This window comes from Leiobunum rupestre, chromosome 6 (assembly GCF_980474605.1).
Source record: "Leiobunum rupestre chromosome 6, qqLeiRupe1.1.hap1, whole genome shotgun sequence".
In the NCBI taxonomy this organism is placed as follows: Eukaryota; Metazoa; Arthropoda; class Arachnida; order Opiliones; family Sclerosomatidae; genus Leiobunum; species Leiobunum rupestre.
Window position 1 is genome coordinate 44,191,071 of NC_143389.1, and position 26,951 is coordinate 44,218,021.

The following is a 26,951-nucleotide window of genomic DNA, read 5'->3' on the forward strand; positions in this document are numbered from 1 at the left end:
CCGGAAACCGGAATTCACTTACTTTCCATCACTTTCTCGCCCTTTGACTAAGTTGCTAGGTGACGGTATCCACTCTACCATCGCGCAAATAACCCAAAGGGGACGACATAATGAATGGTTGTTTGAGAAATTCCAATAAAGCTTCTATATACCTACAAAATTTAATTTTATCAATCAAGTTTGAACATGAAATGTACGTTAAATATACCTTATTTTACAATGTCCCACAGTTCGAATGCTGAAATATTTTACTCGTAGCTTTACGCTTTTGACTTTTCTACGAAAAATTTTACAGCTCAAATGTTGTGTAAAATGTAAAATATAATATATGATCCGGCAGTTTTAATCTAGAATTTAAAAAATATTTTTAACATTTATCAAACTTCACCCTTTTATTGATAGATATTTAAAATGGCAAAAATTAATTTTATCATTAAATTCCGAGCCACGTTTTTTGACATATCAAAAAAACACGCAGTGCCGTATTTCCGCCTAGGCCGTGGCCTAGGGGCCCATCCTTGGAAGGGGCCCTCCAGTGACCGTAATTACTGTATTCGAAGGCATAAATATATAATATCAATCGTAATTTATATTGGAGAAATTCCTAGGTAGAAGATTTTGTTTTGAAATTACCAAAATGTCTCCCTGGAAGTTTACGGACGCAGCCTTAAATCGCAATGTTACATAATTATCGCGTATTTAGTCGACGATTGTTAAGAGCTTTTATTTAGTAATGTAACCGTAGAGCTCAAACTTCTACGATGAATCAGGGAAATTCAGGCACAGCCTAGTTCCAGGGATAAGAGTAAATGCAGCGCGTGAAAAGGGGGCCCAGATTCCTTATCTGCCTATGGGCCCAGGATCTCAAGTCCGGCCCTGAAAACAAGACATTATCCTCAAATTAAATTCCGATGCTAGAGATGTTATATATAACACGCGCAGTAACTGAAATTCCTGAACGCTACAGAACTTGACTGCCATACAATAAACAGTCGTACGCGTTATGTCATAACGCAAAAACATTACGGTCTAACAAAAAATAGAGAACAGTCGGAAAAGGAAATCCTGTTGAGGACAATGAGACGGATTGAATTCGGCGTTGCCTTTAACGAGTGGCCGCAGGGGCCAGCCCCGTATTTATACACTTCTTTTTTACGCGTATCAAGTCATACGGACGTGTTCCGAAAGACAGACCCAGAGACAGGCTGCTGGTTGTGCCGAAAAGGTTTATAAATGGATACCAAAACATTGTAACCGAGAACTAGTTTTTTCTCTAAGTTAGAAATATGAGTCCATTCTTTTCATTCGCGTTTAAACCATTACGAGGGGACAATAACTGAAAAACAACGAAACAATAGGCGTTATTCGCTTCTAGAGGAAGTTACGCATTTTCTTGCAAAACGAATGACCTGACGAGCGCCCAATTCAATTATCAACACGTTGTGTATAAGCTTAAGTTGTTAAAGCATTCGGAAGGTTTCTTAACAATTAAAGTGTATCGATTTCCGTCATAAATCGTGAATACGTAACCGGAGGCGTGTCCGCGGAAATAACTTAAACAGAAATATATTAAATTACGTACAATGGTCACAAAGGGTTAGAATTTCAATATATTTCACGGAGATTTACGAAGATAAAAGGAAAAGTATTTTCTGCAAATTTAAATTCACAAATTCAAACGTTTTCGGTGAAAGGAAAGGCTGGGATAAACTTGGAAATTTCCAATGCTCAGTTATTTTTAGGAATTTCTAATCCCTTGTGGTTTCCTCGGTGCGTTTCAAATCGCACCTTAAACATACTTTCATTCGCATTATGATGCATTTTTCGACCCGACTATGCAAATTAGCGAGGAATTTGTGTATAATATTATTGAGAATTCATTCGTATTTTTCTTGGGAATAATACATTTTTCCATCGCTTAGATTTGTATTTATTCAAATATTTTCAGAGTCGGTGGTGTAGAATCAGGAATAAGGATTTATCTTTGTCAATCGTGATTTCGTAATTGTTCTATAATTCATTGTTAAAACTTGTGAGTCAGCCCGCAATGAAGAAACGACTAAACTAATAGTAATTTAAAAATACAAATTATTACTTTCCAACATTTTTCAGTTTATATACACTATAAATGTCATTGTTCCAGCCGTTTTTAAAAGAAAAATTAATATTGAATTATTATAGGCGTTGTAGGTCAGTTATAGTTCAAACTCCTGTATTAACATTAAAACACGAATTTAAATGGTTTTCAAGCTCTCGCGAGAAAGTTGTTGAATCGGGTTCAAGTATATAGTTAAGAGTATAAAATGTTACGTGTAATCAATGGCCAGATAAAATATATATATATATTACGATTTCAAAAGTGTCTTTCAACAAAAAAATCGATCACGTCCAGTTTAAATTTTAGGTGTGTCCGAGACACCGGGGTCGTTTACGAAATATCGTGACAGACAATAATTTACTTAAATCTTTTTTTTCTGCTTCCAGACTAAACAAAAAAAAAAGCTTACAGCTCAGATTAAGAGTTTACCAATTGATCGTAAAATAATCCCAACAGTTCCTTTCAAACGACTGAACATATTCGGGTCAATTATTTATCAATAATAATTATTTATTTTCTAAATAAAAACCACCCCGAGGAGTCTATACACTTATATACCTTGTTTATTCCTCCACCCAAAGACCAAAATAAATCAAATTAATTTAAAAATTATATATTTTTTCCGTTTTGTCACTTAGGCTATCCATCATGGCCCACTTTTGTTTTGAAACTTTACAACAAACACGTCCTTACAATTTTCCGTAATATCTGATTACGAAAAATCATCCCTAGCTTAGAATTAATTTACTAATTATATCCATCTTTACATTTATCATAATATCCTCCAAGGCACATATAGACGCAACGCTCGCCTAGAAGAAATGTAATTATAGACTGAGGAAAGATATACCCCGTCTTAGCTTAAAATGGAGGGAATGTGGTGGATATTATAAATACCCTCAATTCTGGTTATCAAGGTCAAGATTTTCTTCTCCGTTAATTTTTGACATGTCATCTAGGGTGTACAAAATTGGATGATATTAAAATTGACGTATATAGAACATAATTAAGCGATAAATTGGCCCGCGAGTAAAGGAAGAAAGCGAAAATTGATTTTAGGGAATTATCGTAGAATAGCAATGCATACCGGCATCCCGAAGTAGGCCACTGGGCTGGTCAATATATAGTTAGCGAATATCTGATGTTTTAGCCCAAAATAAGACTGGTACGCCTTAATCTCTACAATCAAGTGACTATAATCTCGGTATTTGGGCGTGGGATAATTTCAAGATCAATTTTGGAGGCATTTTTCTCGTCATTTCCATTATTACTGAAGTATGTAATTTTGTTTTCCTCCCAAAGACTATGGCGGCGCGGAATACATTTCTTCCCCACTCGCGTTTGCATCACGATGTAGAGGGAAAACTATTTACCAAAATCAGCTTAGCGTAACACCAATGGTTCCTTTTGTCTCTAGCCCGCTTCCAAAAACATTTCACAATAGAGTCGTATCCTCGAAAACTCATATAATACTGGCGACCAGGGCTTGGTTCAGAAATCGCCGAAGGAGACGGCTTGTCGGTTGTTGGTCCTTTTGATAAAAATGACTTGAGAGTCGTTTCATCATGGTCTAAATACCTTTTTGATTGACTGCCCGAGGATTCGACAAACTCCTAATTTAGTTTTTAAGGTTTTGCTATCCAATTCGGTCGCGCGGATATCGTCTTTCTGGGATTATCAACTATCGAACGTTCCGTAATCGATAATCGTGGTATTCTCGATAAATCTCCTTATGTTTTTCGGTCGTTGTTGGAAACGGGAGAATCGCGAAGGTGGTGACGCGATGAAACCCCTGTGGATCGTTGTCTGGAACAATCGGATCAGGTTGTTTTTTCGGGAATGGCTTCGAGGAGGTTCCGAGAAAGAGAAAAACGATGCTAAAGATGTTGGTGAGTGATACTGATCTCTAATTGCAATCTGCGTTAATTTCGAGTCTGATAAGCGTCTCCCGATGTTTATTTGGCGACTTGATCTTTTAATTGGTAATCTTAACCGTCCTTTGAGGAGATGGTTATAAATTGGACGTCCTTGCCCGATTTTCGGCGCGTTTGCTGTCCCAGTATCCGCGTTGTTTACATCGTTACGTTAATTGGGTATGTCGTGAAAGAGCAATCATCTTTTATATTATTATAAGTTAATAATATATCGCTTACGATAGAGGTACGATAGTAGAAATGAAACGTGCCTTCGCAAGCTTGAGGCAGTTTCGAGGGGTTCGACATTCGTACAAATCAAGTACACTCTAGAGAAAATGATTTTAGAAATTTTGAAATCAATCTGAAAATCCCGAAATCTGGACAATATTCAGTTTCAAAGTCTCGAAATCAGCCTAAACAAGATGTCACCGACATTTAAGTACACACAATTCCCCCGATGTATTAACTATATTTCAAATATTAAATATAAATTTGAACCAATTTCCGATCATCTTTTACATTAACTTAATAAACCAAACACGAGTAGTTGGTGCCTGTATCAATTGGCACGAAATTGAAATATGACAATGGTGCATACGCGGGTTGTGGGGTCCCGCAAATTGGCCAGAAATCTTACTTAAAATTAAAATTTTAATGAAACCGAAAACAAAGTTCAGAAATGGTCAGTACTAACTAAAAATATAATATTCAACCAAGTCGATCTTAATCTAAAAAGTATTTAAATTTTACGGCGAAGATCGCCAAAAACCAGTAAATTGGTAAAATGATTCTTTGGGTCCAATTTTAAACGTTTATAACTGGCTATCGAGGACATGATAAATGCTTTCGATTGACATATCATTGACCTTTCTAGACCTATTTGTTGAAGAGTTATGTGGAAATCAGTTTCTGATTTCTGATTCAAAATAGCGTGCGCAAAATTTGCAAATGTCGGAGCCCTCTGTTCTTTTACGCAATTTAAAGACTAGAGCGGATTGCTTTTAGCGCGCGCATTTTGAATAACACCGGGTAAGCATAAATATCGCTTACTTAACCTGTCATTTCACCCCCAAATAGTCGTTTTAACCCTGGGGCTAATCAATCAAAAGTCCCTATCCCCTCTTCAAGAACTCGATTTCCCCCTTTGGGGCCTCGTATCAAAACTCTGGTTGGTTTTTCTGCCCCACGCGTGGGTATGTTCCGAAATACCTTCAATTTTAACCGCGGGAATAGAATGCGCTATCACGAGCCTTAAGGCTTTCTTCCTATAATAGCCAGCCAATATTCGAGGGACTTAGTACGCGTCCCACACCATAGTATAGATTGTTCAATGAAATCTGTTTCGCTTTTGTCCCTTTGACAGCTCGATGGTGGCTCTAGTCAATAAATACCTCCCACTCTACCGCCGCCATCGCTACTATTTTTTTTTAAACCGTTAAAAGTGTAAAAACGAACCCAATTTTGTAAGATAAAGATACAAGGTTTTTTTTTTGAGAAAATAATTGAAAATATTTCTGTGGGTAGTTATGGGATCTTAAGAACTTAAATGTGTGTTTAGAGGGAACGTTGATAGGCCAACCACGGCCACGAAAGACAATACGTTTATTTGTCAGACCCTTATCTCCGGCATCCAACCACGATTACAAACAATAAACAATGGACTCATTGGATTCGTGGCGCTACCATACGCTAATGAGTCTTCGTTGACGTCTACCGTGGATTTCAGGTTCAACAGACACTGGTAGCGTACTTTGATGTTCCGAAAAAACACTGTTAAAATGAGCCAAGGCCTTTGTCCTCTTTCCTAACATTTCGGGAGTCAAGGTCTTATCCGCGTGGCAATCGGATTTTAAATTTTCTTTTGTTTCATAAACAAACGTATTATTCTTGATTTAATATCCAAGAATGTAAGCGTTTTTATTGGTGCCGAGTAAATATGAAAATTACCCTTTAGACCTATAGAAGCAAACGGGGAAAATAATATAAAATAGACCCGAGATAATAATATACGGGTATAATATCATTTTGAAATGACGACAACTGTGGCTTCATATATATCTGAAACCACGTAATATGAAAAGCCATTTTCAAAGCGGCCCGTCATTCCGGTTTTCGGTTGAGGAGAAACTGAATTTATTTTTATTTTTTGTTACCAAAAATCTGGAATCGTGTGATGATTAATGAGAGTATTTCCCCATTACAAAGTTCAGCGGTTCTTTCGGCTCCGCTCAGCTGGTCCAAATGCTAGCCCGCAACTCGCGTTCTCTTATAATCAATTAATTATCGTGGCTTGTTTTTGGAATGAGTGCCCCCTCCCGTGGCTTTCCCTTTACCGGGTTAATAGGAGAGAGTTTTCGCGTGGTGCCTACCCCCCGCCCCCGATGGGCCCCCGCTTCGGACTGCTATATTACAGACAATGGTCGAAGCGTCTGTTGTAATGGGATGATTTAGGAAGTACCCAGAAGTTTCCATGATTCCCGGGATTATTTTTCCACTTACACGCATTGGTGTCGGTGTGGCCCCTCCCCCCCTTAACGTGATAGAGGGGGAAAGGTTACTCGAGGAAAGGCAGAAAAGCCTGGTGTTTCTTCGGGAAATCACTAGGCGAAACTCGTTCTTGCTAGTACTTGTGATAACAATATGGAATCGTACAAGCGTACATAGGAGGCCGGGTTCGTACTCGACCTGGAAAAGTCAGGGAATTTGAAAAGGTTTCCGAAAGGTCAGGGAAGAGTCAGGGAATTTGAACATGATTCCAAAAGGTCAGGGAATTTGAACATGATTCCAAAAGGTCAGGGAATTTGAACATGATTCCAAAAGGTCAGGGAATTTGAACATGATTCCAAAAAGTCAGGGAATTTGAACATTATTCCAAAAGGTCAGGGAATTTGAACATTATTCCAAAAGGTCAGGGAATTTGAACATGATTCCAAAAGGTCAGGGAATTTGAACATGATTCCAAAAGGTCAGGGAATTTGAACATGATTCCAAAAGGTCAGGGAATTTGAACATGATTCCAAAAGGTCAGGGAATTTGAACATGATTCCAAAAGGTCAGGGAATTTGAACATGATTCCAAAAGGTCAGGGAATTTGAACATGATTCCAAAAGGTCAGGGAATTTGAACATGATTCCAAAAGGTCAGGGAATTTGAACATGATTCCAAAAGGTCAGGGAAGAGTCAGGGAATTTGAACATGATTCCAAAAGGTCAGGGAAGAGTCAGGGAATTTGAACATGATTCCAAAAGGTCAGGGAAGAGTCAGGGAATTTGAACATGATTCCAAAAGGTCAGGGAAGAGTCAGGGAATTTGAACATGATTCTAAAAGGTCAGGGAAGAGTCAGGGAATTTGAACATTATTCTAAAAGGTCAGGGAAGAGTCAGGGAATTTGAACATGATTCCAAAAGGTCAGGGAAGAGTCAGGGAATTTGAACATGATTCCAAAAGGTCAGGGAAGAGTCAGGGAATTTGAACATGATTCCAAAAGGTCAGGGAAGAGTCAGGGAATTTGAACATGATTCCAAAAGGTCAGGGAAGAGTCAGGGAATTTGAACATGATTCCAAAAGGTCAGGGAAGAGTCAGGGAATTTGAACATGATTCCAAAAGGTCAGGGAAGAGTCAGGGAATTTGAACATGATTCTAAAAGGTCAGTGAAGAGTCAGGGAATTTGAACATGATTCCAAAAGGTCAGGGAAGAGTCAGGGAATTTGAACATGATTCTAAAAGGTCAGGGAAGAGTCAGGGAATTTGAACATGATTCCAAAAGGTCAGGGAAGAGTCAGGGAATTTGAAAATGGCCCATAAAAGTAAGGGAAGTTAAAAATGACCCCTAAAAATTCACGCAAATAAATTTTTAAAAATTTTACCACAAACCATTCATTTATTTTACAAAAATGGTCAGGAAAAGTTTGGAAATTTGGTCAGGGAAAACCTAGAAATGTCAGGGAATTTAATTCCGGAAATTTTGTACGAACCCTGTTAGACGTACCAAGTAATTTCACCGCGAACGTTCGATTTCAAATTTCAATTGAAGTTTATGAGTTACTAGACGCGGGTATTTCCCGTTGAATATAATCCTATAAGAGGCGTGAAATTAATGATTTTACGAAATGGAAAGGCCGCGCCAGATTGGCAGTCACGAGCTGTATATTACGCGCTAGACCAAATTTCTATTCGTAACAGAAGCGCGCTTGCCTTTTTGTAAACAAAAATTCCGGACTTGAAAAAAAGAGTAACGCGTTTAAGACGCCGAAGCCATTTTGCATTTAATGGTCCGGAACGTAAAGTACGAAAGTCAGCTTGCGCCTACAGAGACGATACAAGAAGAGAGAGAACTGCTTTTCTTCCAGCTCGTGTTGAGCGGGTTCAGGGGGGTATTTCTTGGGCTACAGGGTGAATGAGCGCCAGCGATCTTTCGGCGAAAGTTGAAGGTCAACGTCGTATACTACATAATAGGCTCCGTCTTAAATTGGGGTGCTTCCAGTCTCAAAGGCGGTGATAAATTTTACCCCTCCTCTTGACTCGGTCGTAACTATCGGTTGGCGCTCGACCACCACTATAGTACTTGACACCTATGACCGTTTCTCCCTAGTATAGAATTTCTACCTTGTGATATATTGTTTAATTTCTAATGGACCCAAAGGCTTCTCATCTATTATAGCGCGCTGAAGGCTACGATGATGTAGAGGGCTGAAAATCATCGAAATAGTCGAGTCCGAACTCTTTTCGCCCCGTGGCGCATTCCATCTGGGGAGTTGTAGAAATTACAAGCCATTCATCATGGAATATATGACCCATAGTTTAAGGCGAATCCGACACGCACCGAGGCATGAGAACATTTCCACGTACCAATCGTACAGTTATTTATTGTTAAACGACCTCCGTAATTTAAGGAACAATTAAAAAGTTTCCTCTTACAAACAATGAGATTATGTACGTAAATCGATATTTAATCATTCAAGGGTGTTACGATAATATTTAGGCTGCGATTGTTGGCTATATTGATAAAACAAAATTTAGATAAAACATATCTGTGAAAGACAAAAAGAACTTTTAATATGAACTTTACATATTTAATAGATGGTTTTGCTATAAATTGTTTCTCGAAACTCGACTTCGTAGAGCATTATAAATTCTTTTACAATTTGCGCAAATTATCGTAACATCCGCAAATTAGTCATGCCCAGTGTAAATACGATAACGTCAATCCGTTTAAAATGAAACTAATTTCATCCGAAAAGCGAGCGATATTGGATAAGAAAATATGAGCGAAACCTAAATGATATGGCGTGTTTCGAATAAATATTTGCCGAATTAATCTGAGCCACGAAACGATAGAGGCGGGAAACAAGAAATGCTGAAATCACTTAAGATAAGAGACATTTTCGTGGCTAAGCGAGCCCGCTAGAATTACAATGGAACGATCAAAAGTGTATTGGAAAGGGTAGAAAATGAGTGGGAGGTGAGATCAACTGGGCGGGTGGCACTCGACTTTCGAGAAACCTGTTGTGGTCGTGTGGCTCTCGCATTCTCGAGTTTGACGTCTAACGCGACTCCGTACCCTCGCCCACCTTGTCTTGTACAACGCTCGCGCTACAAAAAGTTTCTCGATGGAAAAATGATCGAACCTCCGTTCTCCTACGCGATAAACTACACCGTACAGCTTCTCTAGTTTCCACTGCCGCGTACAAAAACCAGAATTGGAGTAGAGGGGGTAGAATAAGCTTTATCCTTCTCTATAACCTAGTCTCTTCCCCCTCTCGAAAAGTAACGTGGGCGCTAACCAGATGTCGCTTTAGTCGAGTTGATCCAATTATACCTAGCGCTATACCCCGAGTTAGAAGCCAGTATAAGTCGCTCTTTTGGGCTAACTTTTACAACTCTCTCTTTCTCTCGCGCTTTTTTCCTGGCGTCTATATCAGATTACTCGTATTAAACAGCTACGACAAAGGAGTAATCTTACTTCATTCGCTGGTGGGCTCAACCTCTTGACCAGACATGGATTTCCAGGTAGGATACACTCCCGCGTAAATCCCGATATTTTTTTTTTGTCCAATTGCATGATTTGCCTTGATTAGCGCGGTTTCGGAATAGCTTTTAAATTCGTTTACTTTAATTTATTAGACTCTTTAAATTGATTTAAATATGTTGGGTGCTAGGTAACTCTTATCTTTCTACGTTCGTTAAAAATAATAAAATAAAGTTATATTAAAACTAATTAAATTTAACAATATACGCCATCTCCGTTGGAAATATCTAAGTATTTTTCCCTACCCAATTTCCAAGCTCTACCCGAGGGGTAAGACACTCTGCGAACTCGGTGTACACTGCCGTACCTTTGACAGTGCTAAATGGAACTCGCGAACTCTTGAAAATATGTACCTTTAACAGTGCTAAATGCACGAACTCGGTGTACAGATTATCTGAGACTGTCTTACCCCTCGGCTCTACCCTTATCATAGACTAAACTGAATAAGGAATAAACCCAATAAAGGTCACAATGTCAATTGAAATTTTCCACCGAGAAATAGGTTACCGTTTATTTATATCTTAAATAATAATTTATTATTCGGATGTGTAAGTTGAAGTTGACCCAACTACTATACTGACAGGCGTGACTCGCTTCCCGATATAATCGATATTTACCTGGTGCAAAGCCAACGTAAAGACACCGTACCCCCGTCTCATCCCCTGAAGCCCAATGTACCCGTGCAGTGTCTATTTACGTACCGTCGCGAGACAAAAAGCACCACTGGCCGCGTCCCGGTGCTAATATAAGGTAACTATTTCGTATTTCGTAATAACAACAGCTGTGTTCTTATTAATGCAATTGTATGTATAGTCTACGTGTATTGCGTGGCTTAAAGCCGCGGAGAGACAGCGCCGGTGGGGAAACAACATCAAACGGGGATAAAACATTTCTACATCTACCCGAGGTAGTCGGACAGAAACCTGAATTCACCATTTTTGGAATCGCCCTCCTCCCCCTTCTCCACTTTGAGCGAAAATAAATTTTCTATAAAAAGGAACGGAAGAAAAATATCGTAATAAATTTGCGGATGAATAGCTCTGTAATTTGGAAAGATTTAAGTCTTGAATAATTTATTATCTTAAACTTATATACAATGTGGAAAATCTATCATTTTGTTAAGTTGGATTACGCGAGTTACGGGGGATTTGCTTTGAAGTTGATTTAAAAATATTTAAATACTTAAATAATCCCTGTAATTAATGGATGTTACACGAATAATATTCAACCCCTGGAAGTTAATTTGTCCCTAAATATCATTACGTTGTTTGTATTTTAAGTTTAAGTTATTATGGTAAATAACCATTAAAAAGTGACGGTGTACGCGGTATTCGTATAAAAAGGCTCGGCAGACCAGTTTAATGGTAATTCGTGGAGGCGTTGTACTTTGACGTCCCGCGGTGTAGTTATATTGAAAACGTGGCGACTGAAAGGTGTGGTTGAAAATAATAGCGGAGTCCTGTTCTATATCTTGACACACTTCGAAGCTAGCTGCCGATGGGAGAAGTACGAAAAACAAATGAGCGGAAAAGGTGTGTTTCGGCCGAACACAATGGACTAGGATTGATTTCCGTTGGAATTTATCAAAAAAATCTACGATTAATCAAACGATATTTGCCAAATAACTCTAGATCCTCGTTAAAAGCGATAAATATTTGTTTGGGAAATGGCGGGAAGGAGAGATAGGGGGAGTTTTTGGTGTAACAATACACCTTAGCAATTTAAGCGAAATTATTATTCAAAACACGTATTTTTGTAAACTAGGGGCTTAAACTGTTTGTGCCTATTATGAAAGATTAAAGAAGGGTATTATATTTTTATTTATTAAGGTTAGTTCCGCGAAGAATTTACGGAATGATGAAAGAGCTTTAGACGGTAAAACGTATAATTTTATGGATCATCTGCTTATTTGATAAATTTAGGCATATTATAAATAAAATCAACTTAACCATGAAGTAGGGGAACTTTTATTTAAAATTAATTACAGTAAACTAGAGTTGTTAATTTTCCGGAAAAATAAAATCCGGAAAATTTTCCGCAAATCAGAAAAATAAAAAAATTGAAACGTAAATTACTTTTTAAGGGTTTTTAATGTTTTTATCTTTTTATCGATATAAAATGTCTAATAACAGTAAACATACGACCAAACAGTGTTACATTGTTAATCAGTTTAAACTAGTCTAGAGGTTTTGTTTTATTTTTAGATTCGAAAAAAGAGGCGAAAAGTCCGCTTAATTTAAATTGGCAAACAATATATTAGACTAATCATGGAAGGAAAACGTTTTTTATTTTTTACGGAAAAATACCTAAAAATTTTCCGGAAAAAAGGTCGCGGTCATTTTCCGCGGAAAACTTTACGACTTACAACACTACAGTAAACCATGTAGTGACGTAGTCAGAAATCCTTCAAAGGAGGGGGTGAGATTTTAGTAAAGCAAAAAGTTACACGGAAACCCTCCTCTTGTTTACGCCACTGAAACCATGGTAAAAAGAGAAAATATAAACGATAGGTATGCTGAGGTTGTTCTTACAAATACCAGTTTCGTATAAGCCCTCAATCGAAAATGCGAAGGACACGTGACTTAAAAACACAATTTTGAATATTTGTAAACTACGAAACCATAAGAAGCGGATTTAATTTTATTAGAAAAATTAACTTTAAAAGGTGTAGAAACTAAACGAAAAATAGTCTGCTAACACGTGCTACGATTTGTTCTTCACGTAACTAGCGCCAACCACCCTTAGCTTCTGTTAAACCTGTTGGCAGTCGTTGATGCACCTGAAATATGGGACTTTATACTCCCTTTTAATAGCTTAGTAGTATAAGGTTTTCCTGTAATTTGCTAGAGATTGCGTTGAAGAGCGGTAATAATCAAAGACAAGGTTTTCTTTTGTTTTGGGAATATCCAAGTTAACGACAGAGTGAGCCTAAAAGAGTGTTTTTCTAAAAAGAGGCCTTGCAAACTATATATTTTGACATTTTTCCCTGTAGCCAATAAGTCGCCAAGTTGAAGTTACATTTAGTCGGGGATTATTATAGCCGGGCAGTTGGCGTTTGAATCATTGAATGTGGTAATCTTTTCAAGATCAAAAACAACATTCTACGCCTACCACTTTCTCTTTAACATTAAGCTTGTTGGGTTAGCAGTCTGTACTCTGTAGTTTTTTTTATTCTTTCGGGTTTAGTTGCACAGACGCGGGCTTCAATTAATAGACCTTTATTTTTCAAATAAAAGCTTTAAAATAAAATGTATTATCTTTACCCCTTAATATTCCGAAAGTGTCTAAATCAAAAGGCTAAAACGTTGTTATTGGAACAAATGTTTAATCTCGAAACTTCAAAAGAAAGGATCTTATAAGAAAATAAAATTTTAAATTGCAGTAATTAACGTGATTCATCAATAATATTTAACATTCTTTGGAAAGTAAAATATGAAAATATTATCTCCGAATTATAATCTTAGTCTGCAATGTATTGTTTAAGTTTAATTTTTTACGTAGTTCTAGAGAAAAAAAGAGCTAAAATAAAGCTTAAAGGCTCAAGATTAAATTCTGGCACGAAAGGTTCAAGAAACCCACTCTTTATAAAATTATATCTTGTCACGTTTTACCGGACAATTATAAAATATTAGGATGAAGGGTAAAGTCAACGCTAGCATGATGCGTTTCGAAACAATCGAGATTTTAAGCTCGTATTTGCCTTCAACGGAACAGTCACGTAATCATAAACTTCAGTATGAAAGTTTGATGTTAAAAACAGGGTTGTAAAGGGCGGTATGTCTTTATGGGTTGAAACATTCTTCCGTCGGAGAATATCTTAAGATTCGAGGAGAGATTTTCTACAGCAGCAGCCACGAGAGGAAACTAAGCTAATTTCGTCGTGGGTGGATCCCTCGTAAAACTGGGCGGACATTGATATTACAAAGATAAATTTTGGGAAGCCATATTAGAGTAGCTTCGTCTGGAAACGTACGGAGTCTGGGACAGATTTCCTTATCCTTTCAATTATGACGTTTTAGGGCAAAGCGTGACACCTAAATATGCGAATTTAGGTTGAGCGTTATATTTATTTGAAATTTTATAACCTTCCCCAACTTGGCGATGGACAGTACTGATTTTCAAGATAATGATACCGGTTTCGTTACTCGAAAAAGCGTTCTGTTGGTTTTAAAGCCTTGGATACAGGAATTTTCATACGCTATTAACATTCTTTAAGTTCTACGGTATTATCAATACAAGTACAGCATTGCAAAGATAATATTTAGTCCTACACGTGTTGCGATGAATCATCCACGGTTCAATTATTTCGAATTTTACAAAATTGTGGCTAAATTATTCAATAGTTAAAAGTTCCTGTTCAGTAGTGCCTTACCTATACTCGTCAAACTACGTCGACAGAAGAGTAAATTACACTAGGCTAAGCTCGATTGGAAGCAATTATTAACCTCAGTATCTCTTCTGTAAATTTCCGTAAAGTTAATTTAAGAAACTAGTAAACAGCTGGGTTGTTTTTAAGTTTTTTTTTCGTATATTTCAGGGGCTGTGGACAGCGCCTCCATCTTGGAAAACAAAGAGCGCCTTCGTAGTTTCTGGGAGCAGCGCATCATGGCCGACCAAGAACTGAAGGAAAACGGAGTCTCGCCACCGGTTTCTCCAATTATAGTCAGTCTCAACGGAGAGAGCAAGGATTCAACCCCGACCAAAGCTAAGAGCCAAGAGGACATCTTCAAGGAGGCCGCCGTACTCGAAGACTGCGAACCATCCCCACCCGATTCTCTGAACGATAGCGCACCCGTCGAGGAACCAGCCATCACCAAGGAAGAGGTCAAACAAGACACCTCAACCCCGGTGGAACCCGCTAACGTTACCGAAGATAAATCCGAAAATTCGGTTCCTACACTCGAAGCCGCCAAAGTATTAGGCGTAGACGAAGGACAAGTTGAAGAGAAGGTGTCTGAGGAGAAATTAATCGAGAAAGAGTCCGAGAATTTCATGGAAGAATCTGCCTTGGATCGTGAAGTACGTTTGGCACTCGAAAGAGAGGAACAACTGAAAAAGGAGCACGCTGCCGTCGCTGAATCCAGCCCGGAATCTTCCTTGACCGCCGAGTCCGAATCGTCGGAACAGCCCGAAGACTTTCCCGTTCATCACGTCGCTTTGGCGCCAACAGTGGAGGTTGAATCCGAAGAAGAAAGAGAAGAGGCTGCTAGCAAGGTTGAACAAGTTACCAGCGCAGCAGTAACAACAACAACAACCACCGAAATCATTCAAATTGAAGTAAGTTGTCCTTGAATTTTAGATTAAATCTGTATTACTAGTATATAGACTTAATTTAATGTGGTTTTTGTAGCGAGAAAGCTCGAAGAAGGTCGTCGAAGAAACGGTCGTTACCGTAAAAGAAGAAACTTTTCTAGAATCTTCGGAATCTATCAAAGAAATTAAAGGATCTGATTTGATACCCGTCGTTTTATCCCAAGAACCGTTCAACGACGAAATCGTGACAGTTGGTGAAGTTATCTTCGTCGACGCGGACGGAAACGCCAAACCAGTCGAAGATATAGTGCAGCCCAGTAAACCTCAAATCATCGGAGAAACGTACCGTCAACAGATAAAAGAAGAAAATACCACTGAACCGGTTGAAGTTTCTCAATCTGCCCGAGCAATGGCTGAGGCCTCGACTCCAATCACTAACGGGATAGCGTCGCCAACAACCCCTACTAGCACCACAGCGAAGCCAGCGGAGTCGCCTTTACTGAAAAACGAGAGGCCGACGTACAACCCCAACTCCGACTCAAAAATAGCCTTGGAAATACGCGAGATGAAAGAGCGCGAAGAAGAACTTCGCATCATGAGAGAAACAATTCTGAGAGAGAATCAAAACAACGCCACTAACAAAGCGTCGGTCGGTTCCGTCTCTTCTTTGTCAAACTCGTCGAGACAATCCGAACAGGGCTCCGTACATTCGGACGACGGTCACGAGGCGCTCAAACTGAATAACGGACAGAATGGGATCAGCGGTTCCAGCAGCCCCATTCAAGCGCCCATCTCCAGAACCATTTCTTTGGACAACCTGCATCCCGGTCAACCGTACAACATCGGATACGCTTTCGGACATCGACGCAAAGACGGAATCAAAGTCAAACCCTTGGCTGATTCCGAAGAGGACAAACAGGTATTCAAAGTGTTGAAGGAATCGCCCATTGAGAGGGAAATTCGTCTGACCAAGGAAAGGGAGGAGCAGCTGAAACGCGAAAAAGAAATCATTCAAGAATCAGCTCAGAGACCACAAACGCTGGACGTTACGACGAGTAAGACAAGTCGCATTTTGCCGTCGCTCGATTCGCGTTTTTAATTTATCTTAGAATTTGTAATAAATTATGAAAAACGTTGTCGTTACAGCACATGGTAAACTGCCCGCTTCTAAAACCTCTCCTTTCCAAGTGCCTTTGAAGTCCGGAGTGACTAATGGTGATACGCAACGCATCCTCGCTACTTCCCGTATTCAACAAGAGATCGAAGAACAAACCGAACGCGAAAAGGCTTTGAGAGCTTCCGGAAAAATTCAAACCATTTCTCAAGTAAATATTGTACTTTATTTAGCATTTAGATAGATAAACTTACTCTAACGGTACTTAATCCCTAGGAACGTACTGACGCCAAAGTGGCGGGTTCAAGACTCCGAGAATCTAGCGGAGGATCTCCAGACTCGGCGATCGTTCTGTCTTCCTCGGGACACACTCCACTCAGCCCTTCGCCGTCCTTGTCGGACAGCGAAAAATCTTCAACCAATTCTACTCCAGCCGTTACCAACGGAAACGGCGCGTATGTGAACGGAAACCAAGCCAAAACGCCATCGCCGGCCAACTCCACGGCTTCCGGAGGGGTTAAAGTCAACGGAAATTTCCCAGCCGCTCGCCGATTCAGCAATCCCCAGAATGGAAGGAATATCAACATGCAAAGGTTCATCGCCAGCAAGGGCAAGGAAGTGGTCTCGGCCTTTTCGCCCTTCAATTCGAGTTCCAAAGAGAAGAGCAATTCCATCCTCAGTCTTCACCACGTCAACGGCAGTGCCAGTGATGCCTACCAAATGAAACCCCCTAAAGTGCCCAAAGACCTTAAAAACGGAACCGTGACTAACGGAACCACGTCTCCTTCGACCCCCAACGGGGTCCCTAAAAGATCTCTCACTGCCGAGAATAAAATCCAGGAGGAATTGAAAGAAATGCAAGCCCGAGAAGACGAACTCAGGTAAAGATAAGTTTTCATTTCGTTAAAGACCCGTTTACGTACCCCGGAAGTGTAATATAACGCGGCTAACTTAAATAATTTCGGGTTCAAGGTTATTAAACGAATTAAAAGGATCAGGGATTCGCTAATGGCTTCTCCGAGCAGCGACCGTAGCGATAGCGTCGATTGCAACCTTGACCGCTCGTACGCTTCTTTAGGAATACCCGAAACCCGTAATTTTCTTAAAATGTTACAAATCATTGACTGAAAATATTATTAAAAGCCCTGCCGGTAACTCGCTGCCGGTGTCGCTTTCCTTAACCGCGAGGATTTCATTCGTAATCTCGAGGATGGCGTATAAAATTGGATAACCAACTGGAAGGCTATTATATAAAAAGCATACCCCATTAGCCGAGTTATTCGCTTTATAAACAAAGGGATGAATGGAAAATGACGCATCTCGAACAATTATGGCTATGGAGAGGCAACGAGCAAACGTTTCAAGGTCGTCCTTTGAAAGAATAGCAATTAAGGGGACGACGGGAAATGGGAATTGATTGTTTCCCTCATTTATTACGGCGGTTAAAAATTTAACGACTTTGTCTAAATGACTTTGAAAGCTTATGGTCGAAATTGCCAGCGTGCTAAAAGTCAAACTTTGATGAAGCGTAACTTCGTTTGCGAATTCACTCCTAGATAAAAACCCTAAAGCGTAATCGCGTTAGTATTTTTTTAAAAAATGATCCCTCCAAGATCAACCATTTCTTAAAGTCAATAAAACTAAAGCTGGCGACCTTAACATCGGGAAGATGTAAGCTCATTTTTTTGCGAGCGCGATGAATGCAACGGATGGTTAATCAAGCGTACAAAAATTAAGTTCCAGTTTACACTTGGGAATGGGCCGTTTTAACATTCCAAATACGCTATGGCCATCCCGAGGAAAAAACCCTTGATTTATTTAGTTATTTTTGTAATTTCCACGATTATAATTCGTGGTGTCCGTTTCCGTTCAATACTAATTATACATCAATAACTTAATTACAGGCAACAAAGAGCTAGATTATTAGGATTATCGCAGCCCAATTTAAGCGCGCTCGACGACGAAGACTTAACCGATGGATCCCAACAAACCACCAACGGACACGAGCATCCAGCGACTAACGGAACCAATGGAGTCCAAACGCTAGAACGTGCCAGTAGCAATCCAAACCTTCTCGACGACAGCGTTGAGTTTGTAGGCAGAAACAAAAAGGTAATTATTCTAAAACTATCTTTGCGAATTGTATTACATTGATTTTCTTCCGCAGAATACTAATTACGGAGGCCCGCGAAGACGGAGCACTCTAATCGAACAATGGGAGCAAAGGATTCAGGGTTCAGAGGCCAAATCGTGAAATAATTGAGCTAGACTCGACTGATATGTTTTGTTGTTTGTATAAGACGCGTTTTCGATACTTGCCATAGAGAGACGATATAATTCTCTATGCGGATTGCGCGATTTTTTTTTTATGATAACGAATCTCAACGAAATAATGCGTTTGAAAACATAGACATTTTATTTCAGCGAATCTATTTCCCTTCTTCCTATGGTTATTATCTTTTTTTCTATCATTAGTAGCTTTAGAAATGAAGCAAATTCTGATATGTATTTGAACCATTACTTCTCGCGTACCGTTAAGGTAGTAAAATATTTTGTTGTGTTCATCTTCTGAAACGTCAGTTTTGTGCCCTACTTAAACGTTTAAATAATAGTTCAGTTACGTTAATGAATTGTAAACGTATAAAATAGTCGTTATAATATAGTAGCCACCAATCCTTCCCGTTTTTACTATTCAACGACACCGGCTAATTAGTACGTGTTGTATTTGTGTGCCACAAAATTACCGTGGTAAGGGCTCTTGTAATTGACAATATTTTTAAAATTTTCTATAAAACAAATGTTTCAACAAGTCGCGATTTATAAAAATCATAGTTTTTGGTTGCCATAATTTAAGTGGTTTTATATTATTGTTTTTGTCGTGGTTTGTGAAACGTCAAGTTGTCAAATAAGGGTTTGTATAAAATTATGCTTTTCTGGGTGTAATGATGGATCATTATTGAGAGCCAATAAAGAACGTGTATCTACGTATTTCGACGTATAATTCATTCGTCATTTTTTCACGCCTTAAAAAAGGGGCTCTTCGTTTTTTTTTTCGGAGAAGTTTAGTGGCGAAGCGAAGTGCCTCTTGTTTGGGAGGTGGCAGGTGAACTTTAGCCTTTGGAGTTACAATCTCAAGGAGATGCAGGTGAGAGCTTTTCGAAGTTTGCGAAAATCTACAATATTTTCGTCAAAATTTCGATTTTTGTCAATTTGACTAAAATTTGCCTACTCTAAGAAAACGTTAGGGATGATAACATTGCCCTGCAACAAACAAGGAGAGCAAAAGTGTAGCAGTGGTCATTTCACCCAAATCTGTATTGGGAACCGTGTATTTGACCTTAATCCGAGGTATGTCAGAATTTCTACTATACGGATGAGCTTCAAAAAGGTCTACTGTTATAAATTTGGCTCATTATCTTGATTTTGGCAGGGAGTGCAGTAAATAGAAAAGCTGTTAGGTTAGGCTGGTCAATTATCGGTTATAATAATACTTAGGTCACATCCTATGGTCTTTACTTAAAAAATACATTGGATTGTGACCAATGAAAATTTAGAACCCTTGCTATGTTTAGTTACGTGTCACGTGTGTGAAGAGGTCGCAAGTGGAGACTTTTTTAATTTCACCTAGAAATATACTTAGAGTGAAACTACTGATTTTCTCGAAGTGTAGTTAGGCGTTGTTATTGTTGAGGTCACAGTCGTCACCTTCGATAATTATCGATTAGGTTAGTCTATCGATGTCGCTCCTTTTCTTAAATACGTATACGGCATTTTTCTACCAGCCACATCAAGTAGAGCTCTGGCGGCACTTTTACTCGGACACTCCCTTGTAATTTGCGAACGTTCACGCAAATGTTACGCACTGTGTGTACGTTCAACCCGATTTTCACGAGAGACTTACTCGTAAAAATAGGCGAATCAATTTCTGGAGACAGGCCCGCTGAATTACTGAAATTCAATTGATACTGTGGCCTTTTAGACGAGTTTAGAAAATTATTTGTTCAATACGGCTGATTCTATTTACAAAACAGTTGCGTCCACTAGATGATGTTTAATAGGCTGTTCTAATTTAATTGCATCCCAAAATGATTTTTAATATAGAAACAGAGCGTCGAGCTCAGATAAATTCCAAATATTTTCAGTAGAAAACCTGTCAGATGCTTCCGAAATACAAACTTCGATTAATAGTAATCGTTTAATCGTCTATTTGAGCTGATTACCAAGTTCTTTAAAGAGTTATATTGTATCTATCAGAGCGCCAAGGATAGTTTTGAGAGCCTAATTGCTTATGAAAGTTGTGTTATGGGTGAATTAGAGACGTGTTTTTAGCTGGAGGAATTGTCTATAACATCAGTTGCACGACACGGTAAAGAAAGTAACCGTCATCTCACTCATCTGGGCCGGGTGCAGTGGGTTAATGGCGATAAGATCTTTCCTAGATGTCGGTTTGGCAGCAACGGCTTACGGAGCAACTGTGAAAGTTAGAGGACATTGGAAGTTTGGAATGACGTGGACGGCGAGTGTCCCGACCACGGGACTGTTTTTCACGGTTTCGTTTTAGAACACCGGTCGCGATTTTACCTCCTACAGTGACTTCATTAACACCGAAAGACCCCTCAATACCTTCCTCATACATTGTTCGCCAAGTACTTACGCAGCGATGCCGAACATTTCCACCTCGTGGATCGCGTCAAGGTGACCTTCCACACAATTCCAAAGTCCGCCAACTATCCCAGTTGCTTCTAGGCGAGATTTTATCGCCGGTAAGCTACTGAACCCGTCCCCGATTACTGCTACTTTCTTCATCAACTGATGTTATCAATAATTTCTATGGAAAAACTTGGGTCTTTTATTTGCCAAGACGCGTAGCCAGCCGAGCCAGCGAAATGAAAGGAATCGGGACAGTTAAATTCTCGTACTTTAACCTCCATGGCGCAGAGATGGCACCAAGGTCGATTTAATTCATGTTTGATAGCTAACTTTTCGTTGTGATAAAAAATAATCGAACCATTAGCATGAAATGGACCAAAAAAAATTCAATATTCTAGCAATTATAGTTTTTGAAAAAAAAATTAACATTTCGAGCAAAAAAAAAAAAGAAAAACCTTGTATACTGGTACTACGAACAGGCCAAGTACTGAAACACTTTTACAAACATCGATAATTCATTCAAATTTGATGTTTACAGGTGTAGTGTAATGCTTCTTTTCTGTTAGGACGCTGCTAATTGTAAACAAAGAACTTCATAAAGTAAAAAAATGATACAAATTAAAAAATTGCGATTATTTTTCATCATTATTCATATAGATTAATGTATTACAAAAATGGCCGCATTTAACAATAATTTGGAACATAATTTAATCAATACAGGATGTCTGAAATGGCTATGACATTGCTTAATTTTCTAAAATTGTTGTAATAGACGCTTTAATTGTTAAATCTCAGAAAAACGATTTCATTATTTTAAAAAATGTATTTCCTCACCTTTAAGGGGAAGAAAAACTTTTTCAATGAGAAAGTTGTGAAGCAAACTCGGAAATGTAAAAGCGTTGGTTGGGTGGGGAAAAGGTCTTTTTTTCACTAAGATATGGGTACATTTATAAGAAAAACAAGTTCGTACAAAGAGGAAATAGCTTTTTAACCAAAATGTGCTATGTGTGTCCATATTATTTAGCGTAACACAATTATTTTGCTATTTTTTTATGATTTGCGCATTATTCTGTTTACTATTTAGTATTTTCAAAAATAAATAATTTTACATATCTAATATTATTTATTTTTAATATTTGATATCATAAGATTAAAAAGCTAAAATAAAGATAAAATATAATGATCTAGTTACTCATTCAAATTAAATGTGCGTGTTTATTATTATGAACAGTGCAGTTTAATGGTAGAATTATTTTTCGGTCGGAGCTAATTATAAGGTTACTAGAGCTATCCAATTGCTACACTGACAAAGTCATAACACCGTTCTCTCCGCCGTTCGCTGGAAATGTCTGATGAAACCCTTAATTTTTTTAATATGTTGACCATTCAACAAACAAATAAAACCAAGCCTACGTGGAGTTATGTAAGTCTTCATTGGGGATTCGCCCAATAGCACCCAGTGAAATTTTGACCAGATGTATGGACAGGTCTGCTCGGAGATCCCATAATTTTCCATATTTTTGTTTCTGACAAATCATCATGTTCTTTTTTGAAAAAGGTACACGTACATGTGAATGATCATTGAACGACATTCCTTTGGAAAGTTCAGACAACTACGGTTTCAAAATAACGCGCATCACCACGTCAACCTCTAACTGTTGTGAAGCATCTTTACACTGATTTCCTTCAGCGATGGATTGGAGAGAACTGTCCCCGAGACAGGCCCGTGGCCAGGATTTTTCAGTTGAGGGGGCCTGGAAAATTCGTAAGGGGGCTCGCTCAGTGTCGTACCGAGGGTTTGTGGCACCCGGTTCAAAATGTGTATACGGCGCCTTCAATTAAAGTAAATTAGGAAGAAGTATTCTTTACACACTACTTTAAAGCAAGTGTTGGCTCTAGTTGAGTTTCGTTCTGGCTCGACAGTTTTCGCCACCGTGCAAATTTAAACAAGTTGATTAGGCACATTATCCAACATAATTTACCTATATGGCGTGGGCCAAAAGCATGCTTTTAGGTCATTGGGTATTCTTACTCACGTATCAGAAAATACTATTTGTAATCCCGTGCTCAGTCGACCTCGCTTGGATTACCTTTTCGGCAAACACGAAATTGTCGACTTGAAAATAAACGATAAATCGTTTTTGAAAGTCGATACTACGTGGAAGCACCTTCCCGGCGATCTGAACAACCATAGCCATCTTCGATACATAGACCCAATCCAAATTAACGTAGGCAATGATAGAGCCGACACATGGACTTCGATATAGATTTCATTCTTAATTAACGATTTGGACTAATTTCACAACAAACAAGTTTCTTTTCTTCCTTACTTCTTACGTCGTTGGTTCTGTTAAATTGCCAACGAGATCGAATAAAGATAAGTCCGTTCTTCGACAGTGTTTTTTTAAAGCCGTTGTAAACTGAGAAACACGCGGGGGGAATAAAGTTAAATACGCGCCATTAATAGTTGGATAACTTGGATACAACTGAGTACACGACGACGACGACCATTAGCAGTTAGACTACAGTGCTACGGGAAATTAACCTTAGCTAGTATAGTCAAATCAATATTAGTACCAGATTACGTCTCATGTTATTGTTTCTGCTACAGCATAAACTTTCAACTTGGCGCACGTGGAAGGGAACTAATATAGTAAAGCGAGGTACACGAAAGTAAATAATATATATTATAAAGTTGGATTGAACTAAATATAATATGTAAATAGGACATAATTTATTGATTTTGTTTACTTATTTTGAAATTTTTCTAGGGGCACAATAATACTTTTAAGGGGGCACCGATACTTTTTGAGGGGGCACCACGGGGCATTCTCAGATTTTTTGAGGGGGCACAAATTATTTTTGAGGGGGCCAGGCCCCCTCAGGCCCCCTCGCTGGCTTGCCCCGAGAGGTGGCTTAACCTGTCTAATATAGACCTCGTACGCTAGATTCGAAAACCGAGCTTTCTGATTGACGGTGTTGTTACGAAGTGATTACGCACTGCCCTCACGATATCTTTCATTCAGTGGCGTAGACAAGGGGAGGGGTTTCCGGGTCCAGACCCCACTCCCCTTGGGCCTACCTTTGACTGTACTAAATTTCCACCCCCTTCTCGACCCCCCTTGACGAATTTAGGGCTACGCCAATGCTTTCATTGCTTGCGTACTGTCAGTAGTCGGTTACCTTGGTTGCTATGGAGCTAATGTTTTTCCAGATCCAGCAGGAAATGCGTAAACTACGCTCTAGGGTCTGATTTAGGATCTAGGGAACGAGGTCTATTCTATCTTTGCTACAACCCGCTTACTATTTGAATTTATTAACAATTAATTGTGAGGGCGCTGAATTCAAATCTGGAATCGGTTTTCTTTTCTATTATTTTTCGCAGTATTTGAAAATTGTGAGAAAAGTTTATTTTTCACATTTAAGACGGGAAGATATTTCGTAGCTGGCTAGAATTATCATGGAAATCTCGTGGTTCTAAATGCTTTTACTCTTTGTTCTTTTTCAAAAGTATCAAATAATGCGATTTACAAGTTGCTTTATACCATCATGCCAAAATTCGATATGACTTCGTAACCCTTCAGTTTTGTACAACAATATAAACTTGACTTGGTAATTTAACATCTGCGACGACATTCAAAATCCTCATGCTAAACCAGTGAATTACAAACATTCATTAATTTCCAGTAAATTCCAAGTAATTTTCATTGCTTAAATAATCTTCAGCGTAGCTCCCTAAGAATTCAGTCCAGATGAACACAAAATTTGAATATGGTCCTCTGACATTTGTAAGTTTTCAATGTTAGTTTTTTTCATTCTTAAGAAAAGTAAATTCAGGCTTCTTGAACTTTTCAAATGTTAAAATATTGTTTTCCTCTGTTCTTCTACCGAAAAAAAATATATTTTATTTCACCTAAGATTTAATTTAATTCCAGGTTTTTAGGTAAAATGATTAGCCTCGAGGCGGGCTCGGGTCGGTTATAAGCCCGCCTTTAGTGGGTCCAAGTCTCTTAGACTCATCTCTAGTAATAAGAAAATTATAGTAAAATACGTTTTTCACATTTTCTAATTTTTAGTTAAGTTGTTTTATTTAGAATTTATAACACCAGCCTGTGAAAAGATATATTTTTGTTTGACTAATTACTCTTACAAGATTTAATAAAAAACCACGATTCAAAATTTCCAAAATAACCATGCATGTTCTCGGGTTTTAATAAAACTTCGAAAACGAGTCTAGCGACGAGCTTGAAGCCGCCAAAAGTGCACTGCTTTCGTTTGATACGTTTTTGCAAACGTGTGACTTCACAGTTGCATACATCGGCGGCTCCGACCTCCAGTCTCCAGTCCTCTGAGGCCGGAGACTCAATATTCCTGCGGAGACTGGAGGCCTGGACACCGGAGGTCCATTAGTTGCTTCGGAGGCCGGAGGCCTGGAGACGGGAGGTCCCTTAGTCGCTTCGGAGGTTGGAGGCCGGAGACCTTAACCGCGGCGGAAAATTGTCGTCTGCCATCTCATTCCTCAAACTGAAGTCGCTGCGTCAAACTCATATAGAAGAGTATCTAATTTAATGATGCCGTAGCGTCAACATACGTCGATGTAAATAATATCAGAAATTTATAAGATACGTCTACAAGAAAAGACACAAGTGTCCAACTCTATTAGCTTGAATGTTTGATACATATACCGGCGCAGGCTCCCGCTGGTTTTCTAAGCAGTAGCAGCGCTAAGGGTGGGCTGAAGTGGGCTTTAGCCCCCCCTGCATTTCTGAGAGGGGCCACATATTTATATTAAAAGGGCCACATATTCTTAATTAAGAGGCCACATATTTTAATTTATGAATTTTCATTATCTCTAGAAATTTGTTTTATTGCCAAGAAACCTTTTTTCTGGAAAAAATCTTTCCAAATCAATTTGTTTACTCAAAAAGGTAGTAGACCATAAACATATGGATTCGGGAGGAAGGTAGCGGAAATTGAGATAAAGTTGAAAAGAAAGGGGCTTATGGGAATTTAGGGAAATATCCCAGGCATACACGTGTCCCCTCCATGTCAGATACAAGGTCAGTAGGGTGTCCACAAAACGCGACGAGAGCCGCAACAATAAAACGACCTTGCTCTTCTCGCTTCCTGGAAAATTTTGGGTTTTTTCGATTTCACCACTTTTCCGAAATATGGTCAATCCAAGGTTCCCGCTAAGGGCCACAAAATTCTTAGGGGCCACAAAATAATTAGCCCACCTGTGAAAAAACCTTAGCGCCGCTACTGTTTCTAAGTCACGTTTGGAACGGAACAATAATGCGAGGCTCAATAAGTCGTCATAGATACTTTTTAAATAAATAGATAGGGAAAACATTTTTTTAATATATATATTTTCAAATTATTATTTTTTCATTTTACATTACACATCCACGGTTTTGTGCAGGAAATGCGTGTAAAATGAAAAATTAATTCGGTCTCCAGCAAACGAAGGTACACGTATGATTTTTATGTCCTAGATAAATACTTTCGTCGTAGTATTACTAACTTCCTAATTATTTTAAACTTCCGTTAATACCAATAAATATAGGTTTCGAATGTTACAATAAGCAATGGTAGTGACGCAGCTTGCAAAAATGGGCCCAAATGCAGCAAGATGGCAAAATGGGAAATCTTATAAGTTATAACGTGTATGTTTCATCTCGTCTACTTTGGAGTAATAGAGCAACAATTTAAACTAGTGACCTTCAGGGTAAAAACGAGGGTGGAACAGTTAACTTCGAGCATTCTCCGCCGTCTCCGGGCTGTTACGAATGGATTAGTCCTACAAACCATCTCATCAGCATAGGGTTAAAGTACAACCCACATACTCCAATGGACCCCTAGTGATTGGAAACCAGATCTTGCAGTGATG

General features: G+C 38.8%; 1 protein-coding gene across 1 annotated transcript in view; it reads left to right on the top strand.

Annotated features, from left to right (window-relative positions):
- Positions 1-19,399, top strand: part of LOC149941104 (uncharacterized) — a 53,071-nt gene extending 33,672 nt beyond the window's left edge. The window contains exons 3-8 of the mRNA XM_090180113.1: positions 14,582-15,321; positions 15,395-16,352; positions 16,444-16,622; positions 16,688-17,292; positions 18,316-18,523; positions 18,579-19,399. Coding sequence (XP_090036239.1) covers positions 14,582-15,321; positions 15,395-16,352; positions 16,444-16,622; positions 16,688-17,292; positions 18,316-18,523; positions 18,579-18,665 — 2,777 coding nt within the window. The 3' untranslated portion in view covers positions 18,666-19,399. The remainder of the gene's footprint in view (positions 1-14,581; positions 15,322-15,394; positions 16,353-16,443; positions 16,623-16,687; positions 17,293-18,315; positions 18,524-18,578) is intronic.
- The last annotated feature ends 7,552 nt before the right edge of the window (positions 19,400-26,951 follow it).